Below are 17,701 nucleotides of genomic sequence, written 5' to 3' on the forward strand. Positions count from 1 at the left end.
GCCCACCTCAGCCTCCTAAAATGCTGGAATTACAGGCCTGAGCCACCGTGCCTGGCGGGGACCCTGTCTTAAAAAGAAAAAATGTAAAGAAAAACCCCACAAAAAACTTCTACCCTGGAGCAGCAGGCCTCCTGCCTGAGCCGCCCTCCCCTCCTGGCTTCTCTCCTAGCCACACTCGGCCCTCCAGGGAGGGCACAGGGGCCCAGACACAGGCCTCATGCCTGCTCACCCTCAGTGCCAGCATGTGCTCCACAGGGAACCACGGCCTGCCAGGGACCTACCTGGTGGGGCGTCGGGGACTGTCTGGATGATCTCCCAGCGTGATCCCAGCAGGAGGCAGGAACCCTTTGAGTACGAGTTCTCCCCACAGACTCTGTGCAGGGTCGGGCCACAGGCCTGGAGGCAGAAGCCTGTGAGCCAGGAGCCCCTAGCAGCCCCTCCTCCTTCACCCCCAGCCCCAGCCTCCTCCCCCACAACACCCCCGCCCCACCCCACCCCCCGTGGCCTGAGACACTCACTCACCAGGAGCCAGGAGCTGTTGGTGGAGGCTGCCAGGGTCAGGCCTAAGGACATGTTCACGGCCTCAGGGCGGACTGCGAGGGCAGACACGAGGGGTCTCACTCACAGCACACACTCATTTGCGGGGAGGGTCTGGACTGGAAGCTAAGCGGGGGCACAGTTGGGTCCAGGAGGGTTGAGGGGCCCAATTCCCAGGTGGTCACTCACTGTGCAGCGGGATGGGCTGGCACATGCCGGTGGCAGCTGCACAGTCATACAGCCGTCCCGTCTGGTTGGCCGCCACCACCTCCAGGGGTGCTCCTACCACGAGTCTGGAGACACAACCGTGGCCATGTCACTGCAGCCACAGGAGGGGTGGGAGCAGCGGGTACTTGGGGGCGAGAAAGTGTCCCTCCATGGGGAAGTGAGACTCTGTGGGGGAAATTCCTGGCATTTGCCACTTGGCAGAATATTCAGAAATCAGGGCCCGAGTGTAACCCACAGATGCCCAGGGGCCATGCTGGGGTTTATTTGGTTTTGAGCGTGCATACGTACTTATGTGTATATTTATGTTTAGAAATTTTTTTTAACATTCACCAAAAAAAAAAAAAAAAACTATTTAAAGACCAAAATGGCATTTCCCAATCATGGGTAAGCACATTGCATTTCTGAGTTGCCATTATTTTGAGCCACCCAAGAAATAAGATCATCTCAAGTTAATTGGAACAATTTCCTGAAGACATGTGCTTTCAAAACAAATAGTTGATTCTGTAATTCAATGGACCAATTTAAATATTGTATAAGCAATTTCAATTGGCCAATGTAAAGCAGTGTACTAGGATCCATAACTATATCTATAGTTATGTAGAGTCAATGGTTTATTTGCAAAACTCCCTGAGTGGGAAAGTTTTTTAATTTTGGAAATGTTTTCTCTCACTACCCACAATCTCCTCACCCCGGTGAGAAAAGCGGACAGATACTGGTGTATTTTAATGCGCCAAGCAAGGCTTCATTAAATGGCCATGTGAGGGCTCCTTCTAGGTGCCACTCCTTTACAGAAAGCTACAATCCCTGTGCATCATGATTCAGGGGATGCCTAAGGCTTTGTGAAGAAAATCTGAGCATTGGCTAGAGAGGTAGCAGTTTGGAACCTGCTGATACAAACGATGAGCAAAACTTTAGTGTAACCCATCAACCCGTATGTTTTTTGAGACGGAGTTTCACTGTCACCCAGGTTGGAGTGCAATGGCGTGATCTCAGCTCACTGCAACCTCCACCTCCCAGGTTCAAGCGAATCTCCTGTTTCAGTCACCCAGCTAGCTGGGATTACAGGCACCTGCCATCACGCCAGGCTAGTTTTTGTATTTTTTAGTAGAGACAGGGTTTCACCATATTGGTCAGGCTGGTCTCAAACTCTTGACCTTAGGTGATCCACCCGCCTCGGCCTCCCAAAGTGCTAGGATTATACGCATGAGCCACTGCACTCAGCCAATGTATTCTTTTTTTAAAATGTGGCCTGAAAAACTGATGGTGACAGAAGTCTGACCAGGGGTTCTCTGGGTTTGTTGGGTAATGAGAAGGGGTCCACAGCAGCCCTGTGCCTGTGGGATTTTACACAGGAGCAGCTGACCTAGGTAGGGCTCACCCAGGCACGCACATGTGTATCCTTCATCAGATTGGGTCTTTCAGATTTGTGCACTTCAGTTGACCACATTTCCAAATAAAGAAAAACAAAACCCTGGTTCCTGGTGCTTGCTTCCATCCCCCCAGACTGCTGGTCACATGGGGAAGGGAGAGGGGCGCGCAGTTGGAGCTCGGTGACCTCTTATAGCTCCTTGTGACCAACTGAGCCTTCCTGTCCACTGGGGCTCACTGCCCGCACCACTTCCTCCATGGAGTCCTCCTGGGTCTGCTCTCTCCCTGCCTGTGCCCCCCAGACCTTGGTGACACCTGTGTCACATTGTGACTTGAACTCTCTGGGACAGGAAAACATGAGCTCCTGGAAGTGGGGGCAGGTTCATAATTTGTGGGTCCCAATTTGAAATAAAACCATGGGGTCTTTTGGGGTTAGGGGGCTCTTACCTTTCTTCTCTCTCTTCCTCAACCTGTCCTGGCATTTTTTATTTGCTATGTAGTGTCCCACTCCCTCGGGGTACTCCCAGGGTGAGCGCCCCAACTGACTTTACCCAGCTCATGCCAGGGGCAGAAGGTAGCAGCGGTCATTGCTCCCACATGGGTGGGGGAGCCAGCAGCTGACACCCCTTCCCCAGGAGGCAGTGGGAGGTGGGGCTGCTGCTGAGCTAAGGCTCCAAACCCCCAGTGCATCTCCCTTCTCCCATGACTTTTTTTTTTTTTTTTTTTGACGGAGTCTCACTCTGTCATCCAGGCTGGAGTCAAGTGGCACGATGTCGGCTCACTGCAACCTCCACCTCCCAGGTTCAAGCGATTCTCCTGCCTCACCCTCCCAAGTAGCTGGGATTACAGATGCCTGCCACCACACCCGGCTAATTTTTTTTGCATTTTTAGTAGAGACGGGGTTTTGCTGTGTTGGCCAAACTGGTCTCAAACTCCTGGCCTCAGATGATCTGCCCACCTCGGCCTCCCAAAGTGTTGGGATTATAGGCGTGAGCCATGGTGCCCAGCCCTGCCGTCATTCTTTACTTACAAAACACAAATGTACAGATCATTAAGAATTGGCAAGGCAGGGTAGCTCACACCTGTAATCCCAGCACTTTGGGAGGCCAAGGCAGGAGGATTGCTTGAGCCCAGGAGTTCAGCCAGTCTGGACAACATAGCAAGACTCCGTCTCTGTAAAACGTAAAACAAAACAAAACAAAACAAAAAACAGGCATGATGTCATGCACCTGTGGTCCCAGCTATTCAGGAGGCTGAGGTGAGAGGATCACTTGTGCTTGGGAGTTTGAGGCTGCAGTAAGCTGTGATTGCACCACTGCACTCCAGCCTGAGCAACAGAGCTGGAGTAAAAATAAAATAAAAATAAAAATAAAATAATCAGGAATTTCAAGAGGTCAAGGGCAGAACATTAAACTCCAAACTTAATGAGTGTGGGCCCTGTGTGACTGTACTGGCCCCAAGAAGTGGGCCCTGCCTGGAAGGCAGGTTCAAGGCCTCCCTCCCGAGGTAAGGTGGGGTCTTGTCTAGAGTTTTGTGGCCCTTCCTGGGATTGAGAATAATACGTGCTGATGTCAGGGCCTCCAAAGAGCCATGGAAAGACTTCTCACCCCTGCTGCCCTTCCTCCAGGACACCTCCCTGGGGTAACCCATGTGTACCCATCCACAGGACTTGATGTAGTGGAGGTTGGGGAAGGAGGGTGAGTGGGGCCTACCGAGATCCACCAAACTGCACCACGCTCTGCCCAAAGCCACCTGCATCCTCCTGGAAGATCGTAGGCTCCTCCACATCCAGGTTGAATCCATGATAAGAAGCCAGGACTGAGGAATATTTGGTGGGCGGGGGGGCTGGGAGTTAAAGAAGCCCCAACCCATCGGACGTCCCAGCCTCTTTTTTTTTTTTTTTTTTTTTTTTGAGATGGAGTCTCGCTCTGTTGCCGAGGCTGGAGTGCAATGGCACAATCTCGGCTCACTGCAACTTCCATCTCCTGGGTTCAAGCGATTCTCCTGCCTCAGCTTCCCAAGTAGCTGGGATTACAAGTGCACGCCACCATACCTGGCTAATTTTTATATTTTTGGTAAAGATGGGGTTTCACCATGTTGGCCAGGCTGGTCACAAACTCCTGACCTCAGGGGATCTGCCCATCTCGGCTTCCCAAAGTGCTGGAATTATAGCCATTGTGCCCAGCCAAGCCTGATTTTTGATGGCACGTGAATGTGGCTCTGATGCAGTTTTCAGCAGGAGGACTCTTCCCTACGTGCCGTCAGGACTTGGGGGAAACAGGCCCAGGGAGGTGATGTCCAACCTTTCCCCCTCCCTGGTGGCTTCTGTGGCCTTCCACTCCCGGGGGAGGCTGGGGAGACTTCTCTCACCCACACCAGGGACCGCATGAGCGGGAGTGGGGAAACCTGGGACAACATAGCCAGCTGGAGAGGTAGCTTAGTCGCCACCTGAGCACAGCCCCTGAGCCCCTCTTCATTCAGGTCACACTCTCCCGACTCCGGGCCACTCACACGTGAAGCATTCCCCTGCCTCAGCTCCTCATGAGAGTGGTTGGAGCAGACCACCAGCCCCCAGCCTGCCCTCCCAGATGGAGTTCCCTCAGAACTCCTCCAAGCTTCTCCCCAGCCCCCGGCCCCACTTACCACTCAGAAGAAGCACGGTGCCGAAGGTCATCCCTGAGCAGCGCGTTGAGGGGAAGTGGAAGGTTGGGGACAGAGCACAGAAGGTGCTCACCCTCCCAGGCGGTAGTTGAAATAATGATTCAGGGCCTCCACGCAGCAGGAGGAGGGGGGCAGTGGGTAGGAGGGCCCTGGTTAATGATGGAACAGAAGTGGGGGCAGGGGCCAACAACACCCTGGGGAAAAACCCTCATTCTGTCCCCCTCTGCCACCTGCAGGGACCTGGCTTCCTTCTCCCGGAAGACCACCCTACCCCAGGCCTCAGGAGCCAGTTGGTACCCAGGGAGCCCCATAGCTCTCTGAGATCCCACAGGAGTGGCAGGACAGGAAGCAGAACGGCTGCAGAGGCCTTGGCATGTGGATGTGAGCCTGGAGAGAGGCAGGGAGAAGGGGAGCTAGGCCAGGGTGTGGTTTCAAAAAGCAGAGCCCCTCCAGAGGAGAATGGACACCCAAAATAACAAAGTCATGCCATGGGCTACTACTCGGCAAGAAATAAGATCAAACTACAGATTAGATGCCGCGGCTCATGCCTGTGGTCCCAGAGCTTAGCAGGTGGATTGCTTGAGGCCAACAGTTCGAGACCAGCCTGGGCAACATAGCCAGACCCTGTCTTTACAATAAATAACAAAGAACAAACTACAGTTCTGTACAACAACACAGGTTAACTCAATTTTGTCTTAAGTGAAAGAAACCAGACACCAGAATGCCTAATGTCTGGTTCCTTTCATATACAAGTTAGAGAATGGGTAAAATTCATCTACGAAGATAGAAATCAGAAGAGTGGTTGTCTATGGCGGGGCAGAGAGGAAATTTTTTTTTTTTTTAACAAGTTTTGCTATGTCGCCTATGCTGGAATGCAGTGGCATGATCAGGGCTCACCGCAGCCTTAAATTCCCAGACTCAAGCAATTCTCCCACCTCAGCCTCCCAGTCACTGGGATTACAGATGCACACCACCATGCCCAGCTAATTTTTTTGTTTTTTGTAGAGATGAGATCGCACTATGTTGCCCATGCTGGTCTCAAGCTCCTGGACTCAAGCAATCCTCCCACCTCCTCCTCCAAAGTACTGGGATTACAGGCGTGAGGCACCACATCCAGCCAGGAACCTTTAGCATGTGTTAAATTTAGCATTTAACACAATATTTTAACATTTATTACATGCGGTTGGGGAGAAGATAAATGAGTGGTTGTTATTTATTTTCTGTGATTTTTCTGTATGTTTGAAGTATTCCATGATTAAACATAAATGTTCCTTTAAAATGTGAAAAAAAAAAAAAGTTCTATATATAAAAGGCTAGGAATAGGCCAGGCGCAGTGGCTCACACCTGTAATCCCAGCACTTTGAGAGGCCGAGGTGGATGGATCACCTGAGGTCAGGAGTTTGAGACCAGCTCTGGCCAATGTGGTGAAACCCCATCTCTACTAAAAATACAAAAATTAGCTGGGCATGGTGGTGCGCACCTGTAATCCCAGCTACTCAAGAGGCTGAGGCAGGAGAATCGCTTGAACCCAGGAGGTGGAGGTTGCAGTGAGTCGAGATTGCGCCACTGCACTCCGGCCTGGGCGACAGAGCAAGACTCTGTCTCAAAAACAAAACAAAATGAAACAAACAAAACATTTAAAATGTAATTAAACATCAAGTGCAAATAATATGAAATAGTTTTCTATACAAAAGTTTTACATCAATTTACCTGAGAACTGACATTTAATGGACAGAAGAAATTAACTGTGATGCATTAACGATGCCCTTGCGGGAAACTCAGCCGAGGGCTGTGATTGTTAACTTCAAGGCTGACTTATCTACCGCCTTACAAAGACTGCCCAGGCAAAGTGGAGCGGCAGCCTTCTCCCTCTTGTGCTGAAACGTTTGTGGCTGGCAGCACCCTGTCATCAGTTCTGTGGATCTGTGAACTTCTCCCTGTATTTGGAACCACAAAATAATTTGTTGGCGATTCTTCATAATTCAGAAATTTAAAGATCTCTTCATTTTCTCCATCTTCACCGCACCTCATCTTTTACACATTTCTATGTCCCCTTTGATTTTGGACTTCCTTCTGTAAGCAGTGCTTGAAACTCACGATTTGCTGATACCAGCAACTATAAAATTCTCCAACTTCCCCTAACTTGTATTATCGCTTGCCTGAGCAAAATTTTTTGTTTTCCACTCATTTTTGGAGAGCAATGATAAAGGCAAAATGCAGTAAGATAGTCAAATGCTCACAATCACCGCACGCTGCCGGGAAATCATCTTTCTCCCAGGCCTGGAGCGGGAGCTGCCAAGGCTCGGAGTCCACAGCAGCTGAAGGTGATGCCCCCAAATTCAGGGCATCCTCTGGGGACTTGATGGCGGCTCCACCCTTAAAGGAACCACCAGCTCTCAGTAAATTTTTAATTAATTAATTAATTAATTAATTTTTATTTTGAGATGGAGTCCTGCTCTGTCTCCCAGGCTGGAGTGCAATGGCGCAATCTCATCTCACTGCAAACTCTGCCTCCCGGGTTCAAGTGATTTTCCTGTCTCAGCCTCCCGAGTAGCTGGGATTACAGGCATGCACCACCATGCCTGGCTAATTTTTGTATTTTTAGTAGAGACGGTGTTTTGCCATATTGGCCAGCTGGTCTCGAACTCCTGACCATAGGTAATCCACCTGCCTTGACCTCCCAAAGTACTGGATTACAGCAGTGAGCCACCGTGCCAGTCTTCTCTCAGTAAGTTTTAAAAAGTTACACTTAGATAAATAAGAAAACAACGAATTTAATAATTGTTTTCAAATCAATGTGAAGGAGAATATTTTTGCAGCCTTTCTCCAGAATGAGCTGTGTCTGCCTGGAGAGCACAACTCCAGGTCCCCAGGCCTTAGAGGCCACAGCCAGGATTTGGTTTTGTTTCTCCTGGTCTTCCCCTCCTCCCAGGAAATTTGACTTTATTCTTCACATGCATTCATAATTCTCTCTCTCCAAATCACTTTTTCCCCCTGCATGAGAAAAATGCATCCATAGTAATGTATCCAAATTGCCGGCTTCCAATTCTCCCCCTTTCCATTTGGGGTATGGATTAGATGCCCTGGAATATTTGCATTGAATTTTACCTATTCATCTACTTTGCTCATCACAATGATCGCTGAGGGAAGCCAGGCTGTCAATAGACACATCTAAAATACAAAGTTGATGAGAAGGATAGAGTTTGCAAATGAAAGTAATTAAATGCATTAGTCAAAAGCAGAGAAAAAGAAAACCTAGCCAATAGTTCATCAGATAGAAAAGATTTTTCTTAATGGAAGGATATCATGAAACTGACAGTTAAAGTAGAATTAATTTTTGTTGTTGTTCTTGTTATGAGACAGAGTCCGGCACTGTTGCCCAAGCTAGAGGGCAGTGGCATTACCATAGCTCACTGCAGCCTCCAACTCCTGGGCTCAAGTGATCCTCCCACCTCTGGTTTTTTTGTTGTTGTTGTTTGTTTGTTTGTTTTCTACAGATGGAGTCTCACTATGTTGCCCAGGTTGATCTCGAATTCTTGGACTCAAGCAATCCTCTGGCCTCCTAAAGCACTGGAATTACAGGTATGAACCACTGCACCTGGAGCCACTGCACCTGGCCTCGAAATTAATTTTGTTTTTTTTGAGACGGAGTCTCACTCTGTCACCCAGGCTAGAGTGCAGTGGTGTGACTCACTGCAACCTCGGCCTCCTGAGTTCAAGCAATTCTCCCGCCTCAGCCTCCTGAGTAGCTGGGATTACAGGGGCACGCCACCACGTCCGGCTAATTTTTTTGTATTATTAGTTGATATAGGCTGGTCTCCAACTCCTGATGTCAGGTGATTCGCCCTCCTCAGCCTCCCAAAGTGCTAGGATTACAGGCGTGAGCCACCACGCCCGGCCCAAAATTAATTTTTATATCATCAGGGATAATACCCTTGTCCAGAGGGCACAAATACAGATGTTGACTTCAAATTCTTGGTCATGTCACACAATATACTATCCTGAAGATTTTCAGTAGATCCTTTTACTTATCTGTTCACACGTGTTTTGTGCGTTCCTTCGTCATGCTGAATTCCTGACAGGTTTGTATAAACCATGTAGTGTGGAGACAGGTTTTCCCCTCTGAGCTGATAAACTTTATAAAATATTCTGGACACACATTCACTCAGGCTAGAAACGAAATCATGACTAACTTGGATTCTGTATGTACGCCCCTCTTAAGAATCAGTTTGGCCACTTTGCCCCACTCACCCATGGGTGGGCTAACAGGCACAGATGAACAGGGGCCAGCAGAAAACACCCATGACCAACAGGCACTTTGCATCCAATCTAGTTAATGTATTTCTTTTTTTCACTCAGTTCTCCTAAAACCACCAGCCCAGGCTCCTTGCTACAAAAATTGCCAGGTCATGAGAGTTAAGTCATAAAAAGTTGGATGCTCAACTTTTCTGGCTTTATAGATGTGTTTTTTGCAGACATGCAACATTAAAGACAATTTAGCTAGGCCAGGCATGGTGGCTCATGCCTGTAATCCCAGCACTTTGGGAGGCAGAAGCAGGAGGATCACTTTAGGGCAAGAGTTCAAGACCAGCCTGGGCAACACAGTGAGACACCATCTCTACAATTTTTTTTTTTGAGACAGAGTCTCACCCTGTCACTCAGGCTGGAGTGCAGTGGTGCAATCTCGGCGCACTGCAGCCTCTGCCACCTGGGTTCCAGCAATTCTCCTGCCTGTAGCTGGAACTACAGGCACATGCCACCACACCCAGCTAATTTTTGTATTTTTAGTACAGGCGGGATTTCACCATGTTGGCAAGGCTGGTCTCAAACTTCTGACCTCAGGTGATCCACCTGCCTCAGCCTCCCAAAGTGCTAGGATTACAAGCACGAGCCACCGTGCCTGGCAAAATTTTAAAAAAATTAGCCAGGCATGATGGCACACACCTTTAGTCCCAGAAGCTCAGAAGGCTGAAGCAAGAGGATCGCTTGAGCCCAGAAGATCAAGGCTGCAGTGAGCTCTGATTGTGCCACTGCACTCCAGCCTGGGCAACAGAGCAAGATTCTGTCTCAAAAAAAAATTACCATATGATTCAGCAATTCCACTTCTGGGTGTATACTCAAGAGAATTGAAAGCATGGTATTGAAGAGATATTTGTGCACCCATGTTCATCATTCACAAGAGCCAAAAAAAGCAACCCAAATGCCCATTGATGGGCAAATGGACAAACAAAGTGTGGTATATACACACAATGTAATATTATTCAGCCTTCAAAAGGAGGGGAATTCTGACACATGCTACCACATGGGTGAACCTTGAGGACATTATGCTAAGCAAACTATGCCAGTCGCAAAAAGACAAACACTGTATGAGTCTATTTCTATGACATGCCAAAGCAGTCAAATCCATAGAGACAGAAAGAATTGTGGTTGCCAGGAGTCAGGGAGAGGGGAGAATTGGGAGCTGTTTAATGGGTATAGGGTTTCAGTTTTACAAGATAGAAAGAGCTCTTGAGATTGGCTACACTTAAAAATGGTTAAGATGGTAAATTTTATGTTATGTATATTTTATCACAATTAATTTTTTTAAGTTCCAAGTAACTATCTTTCTCTTTGACATTAATGTGAAAAGCAATCTCCTACTTGTCTATTTCTCCATACAATACTGAAAAGATGAATAGGCAATGGCCATGATTTGATCATGTTCACCATTTTCCCTCCTTTCTTAAGCACTAAGTCAAGGGTGAGAGGCATCCTGCGAACTACCGTGTGCTCTGTGAATAGCGCCCTGCAAGCATCAGCCACTTTAGCCTGAGTGCACCATAAGTAGTTAGCCCATTCTACTGATTCAGGGCAGGTAAGCTCCAAAATTGGGGCTTAGCCAGGGAGGGTTCTTAGCTTTGTTCAGGAAAGAACTGAAGAGTGAGCCTGTGGTGGAAGAAAGCAGGTTTATTGAAGCAGCAGTGGCAGAAAGGTGGCTGTTCCTTGCAGAGCAGGACAACCCATAGGCAGTGAGCCCACAGTAGCAGCCAGTGGGCTGCTGGCTAACTGTACTTATACTGACTTTTAATTACATGCAAATTAAGGGGTGGGTTATTCAGAATTTTCTGGAAAAGCTGTGGGGAGTTTCCAGAACCATATGAGGTAACTTGCTGACCGTTGCTATGGTGTGTTGCCATGGCATTTGTAAACTGTCATGGCACCGGTGGGTGTGTCTTTATGCTAATAAGTGGTGAGAGTAACAAGAGTTTGCTTTCCTGGCCATCTGCTGGTTTGGGCTGTTTTTTTAGTGCATCCCGTCTTGACCAGATCATGTTCTGATTAGCTGGGTTGTGACCAGAAAACAAGTCCTGCTGATCTACCTCACTATCTCTCCCACCACTCATAGGATTAACATTAATTACAAACAAACAACAAAACCTCCTTTGCTGTTGCTAGAGGTTTCAGCAGCTGAAAAGCTCCCACATACATGTGTTGCACAAAGACGAAAGCTGATTCAGACTTTGTAAGGCAGTGACTTATTCCAAGTACGAGGTGACAATGCTTGCTCTCCCACACAAGCGTTAGTCACTGCTATTCTGCTGTATACCTCTGACATTACACAATGTCCAAGCTGTTCCTTCACAAAGGAATCTTGCTCACAGCATAGTCTTCAAGCATAATATTTGCCAGACACTGTAGGTAGCCTAGCCAATAGCCACCAGCGCTGCCACCTTCCTAGCTGGCGGAGCTACCCCTCCTTTTTTTTTTTTTTTTGGAACAGAGTTCCACTCTGTCCCCCAGGCTGGAGTGCAGTGGCATGACCTCAGCTCACTGTAACTTCCACCTCTTGGGTTCAAGTGATTCTCCTGCCTCAGCCTCCCAAGTAGCTGGGATTACAGGCACCCGCCACCATGCCCGGCTAATTTTTGTATTTTTAGTAGAGACGGAGTTTTGCCATGTTGGTCAGGCTGGTCTCGATATCCTGACCTCAGGTGATCCACCCACCTCGGCCTCCCAAAGTGCTGAGATTATAGGCATGAGTCACTGCACCTGGCTGGAGCTACCTCTTTTTATTAAGCCTGTGAAAAGCACATGCTCACCTTCTCAGCACTGCCTGCAACCAAGGGGATAGAATTTGACTCAACCCTAGTCAATGGGAAAGAACTAAACCGTCCCCCCAAGGACGATCAATTGGAAGATCAGAAAGAATCTGTCAATGCTGAGACTCTGCATTAAACACTAACCTGCACCTGAACCTCTTGCAGAGTAGTAAAGGCCTTCTGTCTGCTCTTACATGCTTTTGTTTTTTTCTATTATTTGGAGCCAAAAGCAACCTTTCCATACAGGTATGAACTCTACTGCTGTTTCTACAAGCTTCTCGGAAATTATGTGACTTGTACCTACTTTTGCTACTTTAAAAAGCACCTTTGATTTATGACACTGTAGTTTTGTTGTCTCCTCTGTATTCAGTGACAACATTAATCACTTTTGAATAGGAAAGCTACATGTAGCAATTGTTCTAAGAAATCTCTATTGCTTTACCTGAGGCGGGCAGATCATGAGGTCAGGGATTTGAGACCAGCCTGACCAACATGGCGAAACCCCATCTATACTAAAAATACAAAAATTAGCTGGGCATGGTAGTGTGTGTCTGTAATCCCAGCTACTCCAGAGGCTGAGGCAGGAGAATCGCTTGAACTTGAACCTGGGAGGCGGAGGTTGCAGTGAGCCAAGATCATGCCACTGCACTCCAGCCTAGGTGACAGAGCGAGACTCTGTCCCAAAAATAAATAAATAAAAAAATAAAAATGGGCATGGTGGTGCACCCCTGTACTCCCAGCTACTTGGGAGGCTGAGGCAGGGGGATCACTTGAACCCGGGAGACAGAGGTTGCGGTGAGCCGAGATCATGCCACTGCACTCCAGCCAGGGCGACAAAGTGAGACTGTCTCAAAAAATAATAATAATAAAATAGAATAGAAAATAACAACTTGTTACCTGAATTTAAACAAGAGCCCACTGTAGTCCCTGGAGTCCCTGTGCCACACAATTATTAAGGCTACAACACTATTTCTGTGCAAATCACCAGTTTCAAATGTTTGAGATGTATGGGTTTCTTGCTCTTTTTCTCTAAAACCTTCCACTTAGAAGATCATCACTGACCACCAGTGGTTCGTGGAACATATTTTGAGAAACACCACTCTAGGGTCAATTTTTTTTTTTTTTTTTGAGACATGATCTTGCTCTGTTGCCCAGGCTGGAGTGTGGTGGTCCAATCACAGCTCACTGTATCCTCAACCTCCCAGGCTCAAGTGATCCTCCTGCTTCAGCCTACCAAGTAGCTGGGACTACAGGCACATGCCACCATGCCTGGGTAATTTTTAAATTTTTTGTGGAGACCAGGTTTCAATATATTTCCCAGGGTGGTCTCAAATTTCTGAGCACAAACAATCCTCCCTGCCTCGGCCTCCCAAAGTGCTGGGATTACAGGCATCAGCCACTGTGCCCAGCCACTAGGGCTGAATTCTTACAAAGTCTCATCATCTGACTCCTTTTCTGGGGAAACTGCATAATAATTAGTCGTCCTGGGGACTCAAAAGCTTCAAAATCCACAGGGATTTTGGACCCTCTGCTGATGTATAGGAGAGACATTTTTGGCTGGAGGTAAAGGGCCACTTTCCATCTTCCCTTCAAATCACTCAACTGCCTCCCTTCTGTTATTCTAACTGAAACATCCACACGGACCAGGTCCCTTGCTGGTGAATCGCTTGTCCTGTGTGGCCCCCAGCTCAGTGCCAAGCACCATGATGAACTTTATGCCAGGATGGTGGCATAATAACAAGAATGACCTTATTGTGGGCAGCAGCTCTTAATGTGGGACCCCAACGTGCTCTTCAATCACTCACTATATGCAGACAGTGTGCCCTTCGACACATCCTAGGACTTGTAGGAAACGCTTGTGAGTACTGGTCACTCCAGAGACCTTTCCAGGTGGAAAAGTAGCCACTGGGGGTTGTCCCTTCTCTATTCTATGCCCCCTCCACCCGACAGCTCCACCAGCTTCCCATCGGCACCAGCCCTGAGAGTGGAGTGAGCAGATTAAGAGGTCAGGTTACTCCCCAGAGAGGGATATTCACAACCCTACTCTGGTTAACTTCTTGTCCTGGCCCCAGGCCTCAGGGCTGGCCAGGGTCCACCGTGGTAGAGGGACCTCATCGGTGTCATCCTTCAGGACTCATATCCAACTCATATCCACAGAGGCTTTTTTTTTTTAGACCTTTGACATATTTCCCAAGAGCGGTAGATGCATCTTTTTGTGCATGTTTTAATTTATTAACACAAAAATTTAAAGTACACTTTTTTAAAAAATAATCATGTCGTGGCATTTCTTCAGTTACTATATTCGTAGCCTCAAAAAATAGAAGTGGTTGGGTTTCTTCTGCCCCTGGGGCTGGGTGAGCTGCAGCCGCATCGGGGCCGTGTCCCTCCCTAGAGGGCGCTCCTCCCTCCCAGCCAGCAATGCTGCCCAACGCGGGAGGCCAGCTGTGCAGAACCCAGCATGCAGGCATCTCACTCCCAACTCAGCCTGGGAAATCGGAACTGAGACCCCCACCATGAAGCCCTGAGCTGATGCTGACATGACATTAATTCACTGGAAACGAGGGTGATGGGGGCACAGAGCCTCTCATACTGCGCGCCCTGAAGCCCACCCTCTGGGATGGAAGGGGACTTCTCACGCGAAGCTGGAGAGTTCAGACATTGTCCTGAGGGTAACGGGGAGCCGTTGAAGACAGGTGGGGATGAGCAGCGTGTTCAGAACGGTATTTTAGAAAGATCGGGCCGGGCGAGGTGGCGTGTGCCTGTAGTCCCAGCTACTCAGGAGGCTGAGACAGCAGAATTACTTGAACCCGGGAGGCAGAGGTTGCAATGAGCCGAGATCACACCATTGCACTCCAGCCTGGGTGACAGAGCGAGACTCCGTCTCAAAAAAGAAAGAAAGAAAGAAAGAAAGGAAAGAAAGAAAAAAGAAAAGAAAAGAAAAGTAAAGATCATTCGTGCCTCATGGGGGAAGGGAGACTGAGGCCTGGGGGTATTGTCCATGTATTTCTAGTAGAAATTGCAAATCAAGTCCTTTGGGGAACACAGCAGGGCCCCTGTCCTAAGGGTTTCCAGTTGGAACTTGACAAGACAAAGGCCCCTTCCCAAGCAAGATGTTTTCTCCCAAAGACAGGAAGCAGGCTCATCCCAGCCTCTCTCGGTGGTGCGATGGGTCCTCCCCCTCAGGCCTGACAGGTGAGGGTAAGTAAGTGGGGAAAACTCGCGGGGGAGAGGAAGTCCAAGGCAAAGAGGGGATCATTTCTCACTGGGCGGGCTGGGGGTCTATGTCCCGTTTTCTGGGGCAATTTGTCCATTTGCCTCCTCCATCATTTCCTTGTACTGACGCTTGAAGAAGCCAACCTGGGGGGAGGACGAAGAAGAAACTCAGGAAGTCCATTCAGTGGAAGAGAAGAAAAGAGATGACTGAGGGGGGAGGGGTCACTATTTCTGGAATCCTTGCTAGGTTCAAAGCACTGCACTAGGAACTTCACATGCATCATGTCATCCAGATTTAGCCAAACTTCTTTTCTTTTTGAGATGGAGTCTCACTCTGTTGCCCAGGCTGGAGTGCAGTGGCGTGATCTCGGCTCACTGCAACCTCCACCTCCTGGGTTCAAGCAATTCTCCTGCCTCAGCCTCCTCAGTACCTGGGATTACAGCCACTTGCCACCATGCCCAACTAATTTTTGTATTTTTAGTAGAGATGAGGTTTCACCGGGTAGGCCAGGCTGGTCTCTAACTCCTGACCTCAAGTGATCCACCTGCCTTGGTCTCCCAAACTATTGTGATTACAGCCATGAGCCACCACGCCCAGCCTAGATTTGGCCAAAATTCTATGAGCTGGGGTAGAATCACCTTCACATTGAGAAATCAAGGCCCAGAGTGGAGCAGACACTGGCCTATGGTCAAAGACAAAAAGAACCCGTGGTGATGTCGATATTCAAACCCAGGTCTGTGCTTTTATATGATAATCTGCTGTCAAGGGAAACACATAGAATGATGGAGAAGAGCAGGAAAGAAAGGGAGAAAGATTAGAGGAAGCCTGGGAATCACAAAGTAGGGGGCCACCGGGGACAGGTGACATTGCAGGTGGGAGGCAGTTTCTCATATGAAGTGACCCAGTAAGAATGTGCCTCTGCCTTCAAAGTGAGCTCCTTCTCACTCTGCAAAAAGAGCGGGACCAGATGCTGGTTGTGTCAAGAGTGGCATAAAACACTCACTTTGTACAGTACCGCTGTGATGAGTGCCAGCAGCAGCAGGCCCCCAATGGAGCTGCCTACGATGAGGGGGGTGGGGTTGTGGACCTTGTACTTCTCCACCACCGTTGTCGTCTGAAGTGGAAGTGACCCTGTCAGAGCGCTCCCGTCCTCCTGCTATCCCAGACTCCTGCCAGGCTCCCCAACCTTTAACTCCCTCCCCTCCTTCCCCAGGCCCTCTTCCAAGAGGTGAGACACAGCAGCACCTGTGCCCTTAGGGACAGCTGTCCTGCCCAGAGACCTTCACCCACCTCCCCCCAGGCTTGCAAACCCCCACCCAGCACCACAGATGTAGACCTAGGGGCCCTCTTTCCAGCCTCGTCACTGCCCCCCACACGGTCTCTACCTGAGCTCTCATAAATGCCTCCTGTCCTGGAAGCTGGGAGTACACGGATGTGTTGAATGTAATTTCAGCCACACTCACAACGGACACCTTCTTCTGCGATGTCTGCCAAGGGGTGGGGAGAAACCTGTGGAACTGGCTCTGGGGGAGGCTCAGAGCTCCGGGGATGCCCTGGCTTGCAGATGGGCACAGACATGCCAGGTCCCGCCTGAGTCTGGGGCAGGGGCTCTGTCGTTGCACCCACACACCTGGCGGACCCAGCCAAAGCTGAGGTTGCCCTTCAGGGTGAAATCCAGCTCCTCCTGGACACTGAAGGAGGGGACGTCACAGCGGAACCGCAGGCAGCCAGCAATGGAGCAGTCCTGGGGGCAGATAAATAGCATGGGGCTGAGAAAGATGAGTGTGAAGGTGGGAGGCAGCATTACACGGTGTGATTTGAGGGCAGCAGCCATATCCGAATGCAAGAGGGTACTTCAGCAGGATGGATGTGGAACATGAACTCCTGGGTTAAATTCCTCTGATGTGTGGCCTACAGTGAGGGCTGGCCCAGAGCCCTCCTCACCAGCACGGGATTCTTCTGAATGTGCGCCAGGAAGTCAGATGCTGGGGGTGCAATTTTCTCTGAGGAGCACCAAAGGGATGGGTTCTAGGGGAAAATGGAGAGAACAAGTGTCTTAGCTGGGACATCAGGGACCCACATGGGGCACAAGGAATCCAGGTAGAAAGGGCATTCGTGGAGGAGCCACATGCAGTCCTTGGGTACCTGGGGGTGGGAGACCTCCACGTCCATCCACACAGCCTCCTGGTTCAGCTCCACAGGCACCCAGAAGTTGATGCTGACAGGCAGGTCCCTCTGTCCCAGGTTATTGACCTGCATAGAGGGCACTGAGGGCAGAGCCCACGCCGAAGCCCACATCCCTCCCCAGTCTCCGGCTCCCAGCCTCCCACACCAGCCCAGGCTCCTGCGTCTCCACCACCTGCCTGGTATCTGTGCATGGCCACACGGCTTTCCTTCTCCTCAGACTCTGAGAAGTTGAGGTACTTGGTGAATTGTTCGTGGCTGGAGAGAGAAGAGGCATAGGTGGATGTGAACTACCACGGGGCATCTGCAGAAGGCATTGGCTACAGCATGAGAGGACAGGTGGTCGGTGGGGCCTTGGCATGTCCTGGAATAAGGGCTGTGGCTGAGTTAGGTTATAAGAGAGTTTAGAGGCCAGGCGCGGTGGCTCATG

At 49.3% G+C, this 17,701-nt stretch overlaps 2 protein-coding genes across 4 annotated transcripts in view; both read right to left on the reverse strand.

Moving 5' to 3' along the window:
* Nucleotides 1-4,828, reverse strand: part of ITGAD (integrin subunit alpha D) — a 33,027-nt gene extending 28,199 nt beyond the window's left edge. The window contains exons 1-5 of one of the 2 annotated variants that reach the window (XM_030797774.1): nucleotides 4,777-4,828; nucleotides 3,846-3,951; nucleotides 727-830; nucleotides 523-593; nucleotides 282-396 (exon numbers count right to left, since the gene is read on the reverse strand). In XM_030797774.1, the coding sequence (XP_030653634.1) occupies nucleotides 282-396; nucleotides 523-593; nucleotides 727-830; nucleotides 3,846-3,951; nucleotides 4,777-4,807 (427 nt within the window). In that variant the 5' untranslated portion in view covers nucleotides 4,808-4,828. The remainder of the gene's footprint in view (nucleotides 1-281; nucleotides 397-522; nucleotides 594-726; nucleotides 831-3,845; nucleotides 3,952-4,776) is intronic. The other variant, XM_030797772.1, reaches the window with a different exon arrangement.
* ITGAX (integrin subunit alpha X) overlaps nucleotides 1-17,701 on the reverse strand; it is a 51,795-nt gene that overhangs the window by 7,995 nt on the left and 26,099 nt on the right. Inside the window, exons 24-30 of one of the 2 annotated variants that reach the window (XM_030797779.1) lie at nucleotides 17,451-17,529; nucleotides 17,233-17,340; nucleotides 17,032-17,115; nucleotides 16,718-16,831; nucleotides 16,473-16,574; nucleotides 16,091-16,201; nucleotides 15,137-15,230 (exon numbers count right to left, since the gene is read on the reverse strand). In XM_030797779.1, the coding sequence (XP_030653639.1) occupies nucleotides 15,153-15,230; nucleotides 16,091-16,201; nucleotides 16,473-16,574; nucleotides 16,718-16,831; nucleotides 17,032-17,115; nucleotides 17,233-17,340; nucleotides 17,451-17,529 (676 nt within the window). In that variant the 3' untranslated portion in view covers nucleotides 15,137-15,152. Of the gene's footprint in view, nucleotides 1-14,856; nucleotides 15,231-16,090; nucleotides 16,202-16,472; nucleotides 16,575-16,717; nucleotides 16,832-17,031; nucleotides 17,116-17,232; nucleotides 17,341-17,450; nucleotides 17,530-17,701 lie in introns of those variants that run through there. The other variant, XM_030797776.1, reaches the window with a different exon arrangement.

This window comes from Nomascus leucogenys, chromosome 2 (genome assembly GCF_006542625.1).
Source record: "Nomascus leucogenys isolate Asia chromosome 2, Asia_NLE_v1, whole genome shotgun sequence".
In the NCBI taxonomy this organism is placed as follows: Eukaryota; Metazoa; Chordata; class Mammalia; order Primates; family Hylobatidae; genus Nomascus; species Nomascus leucogenys.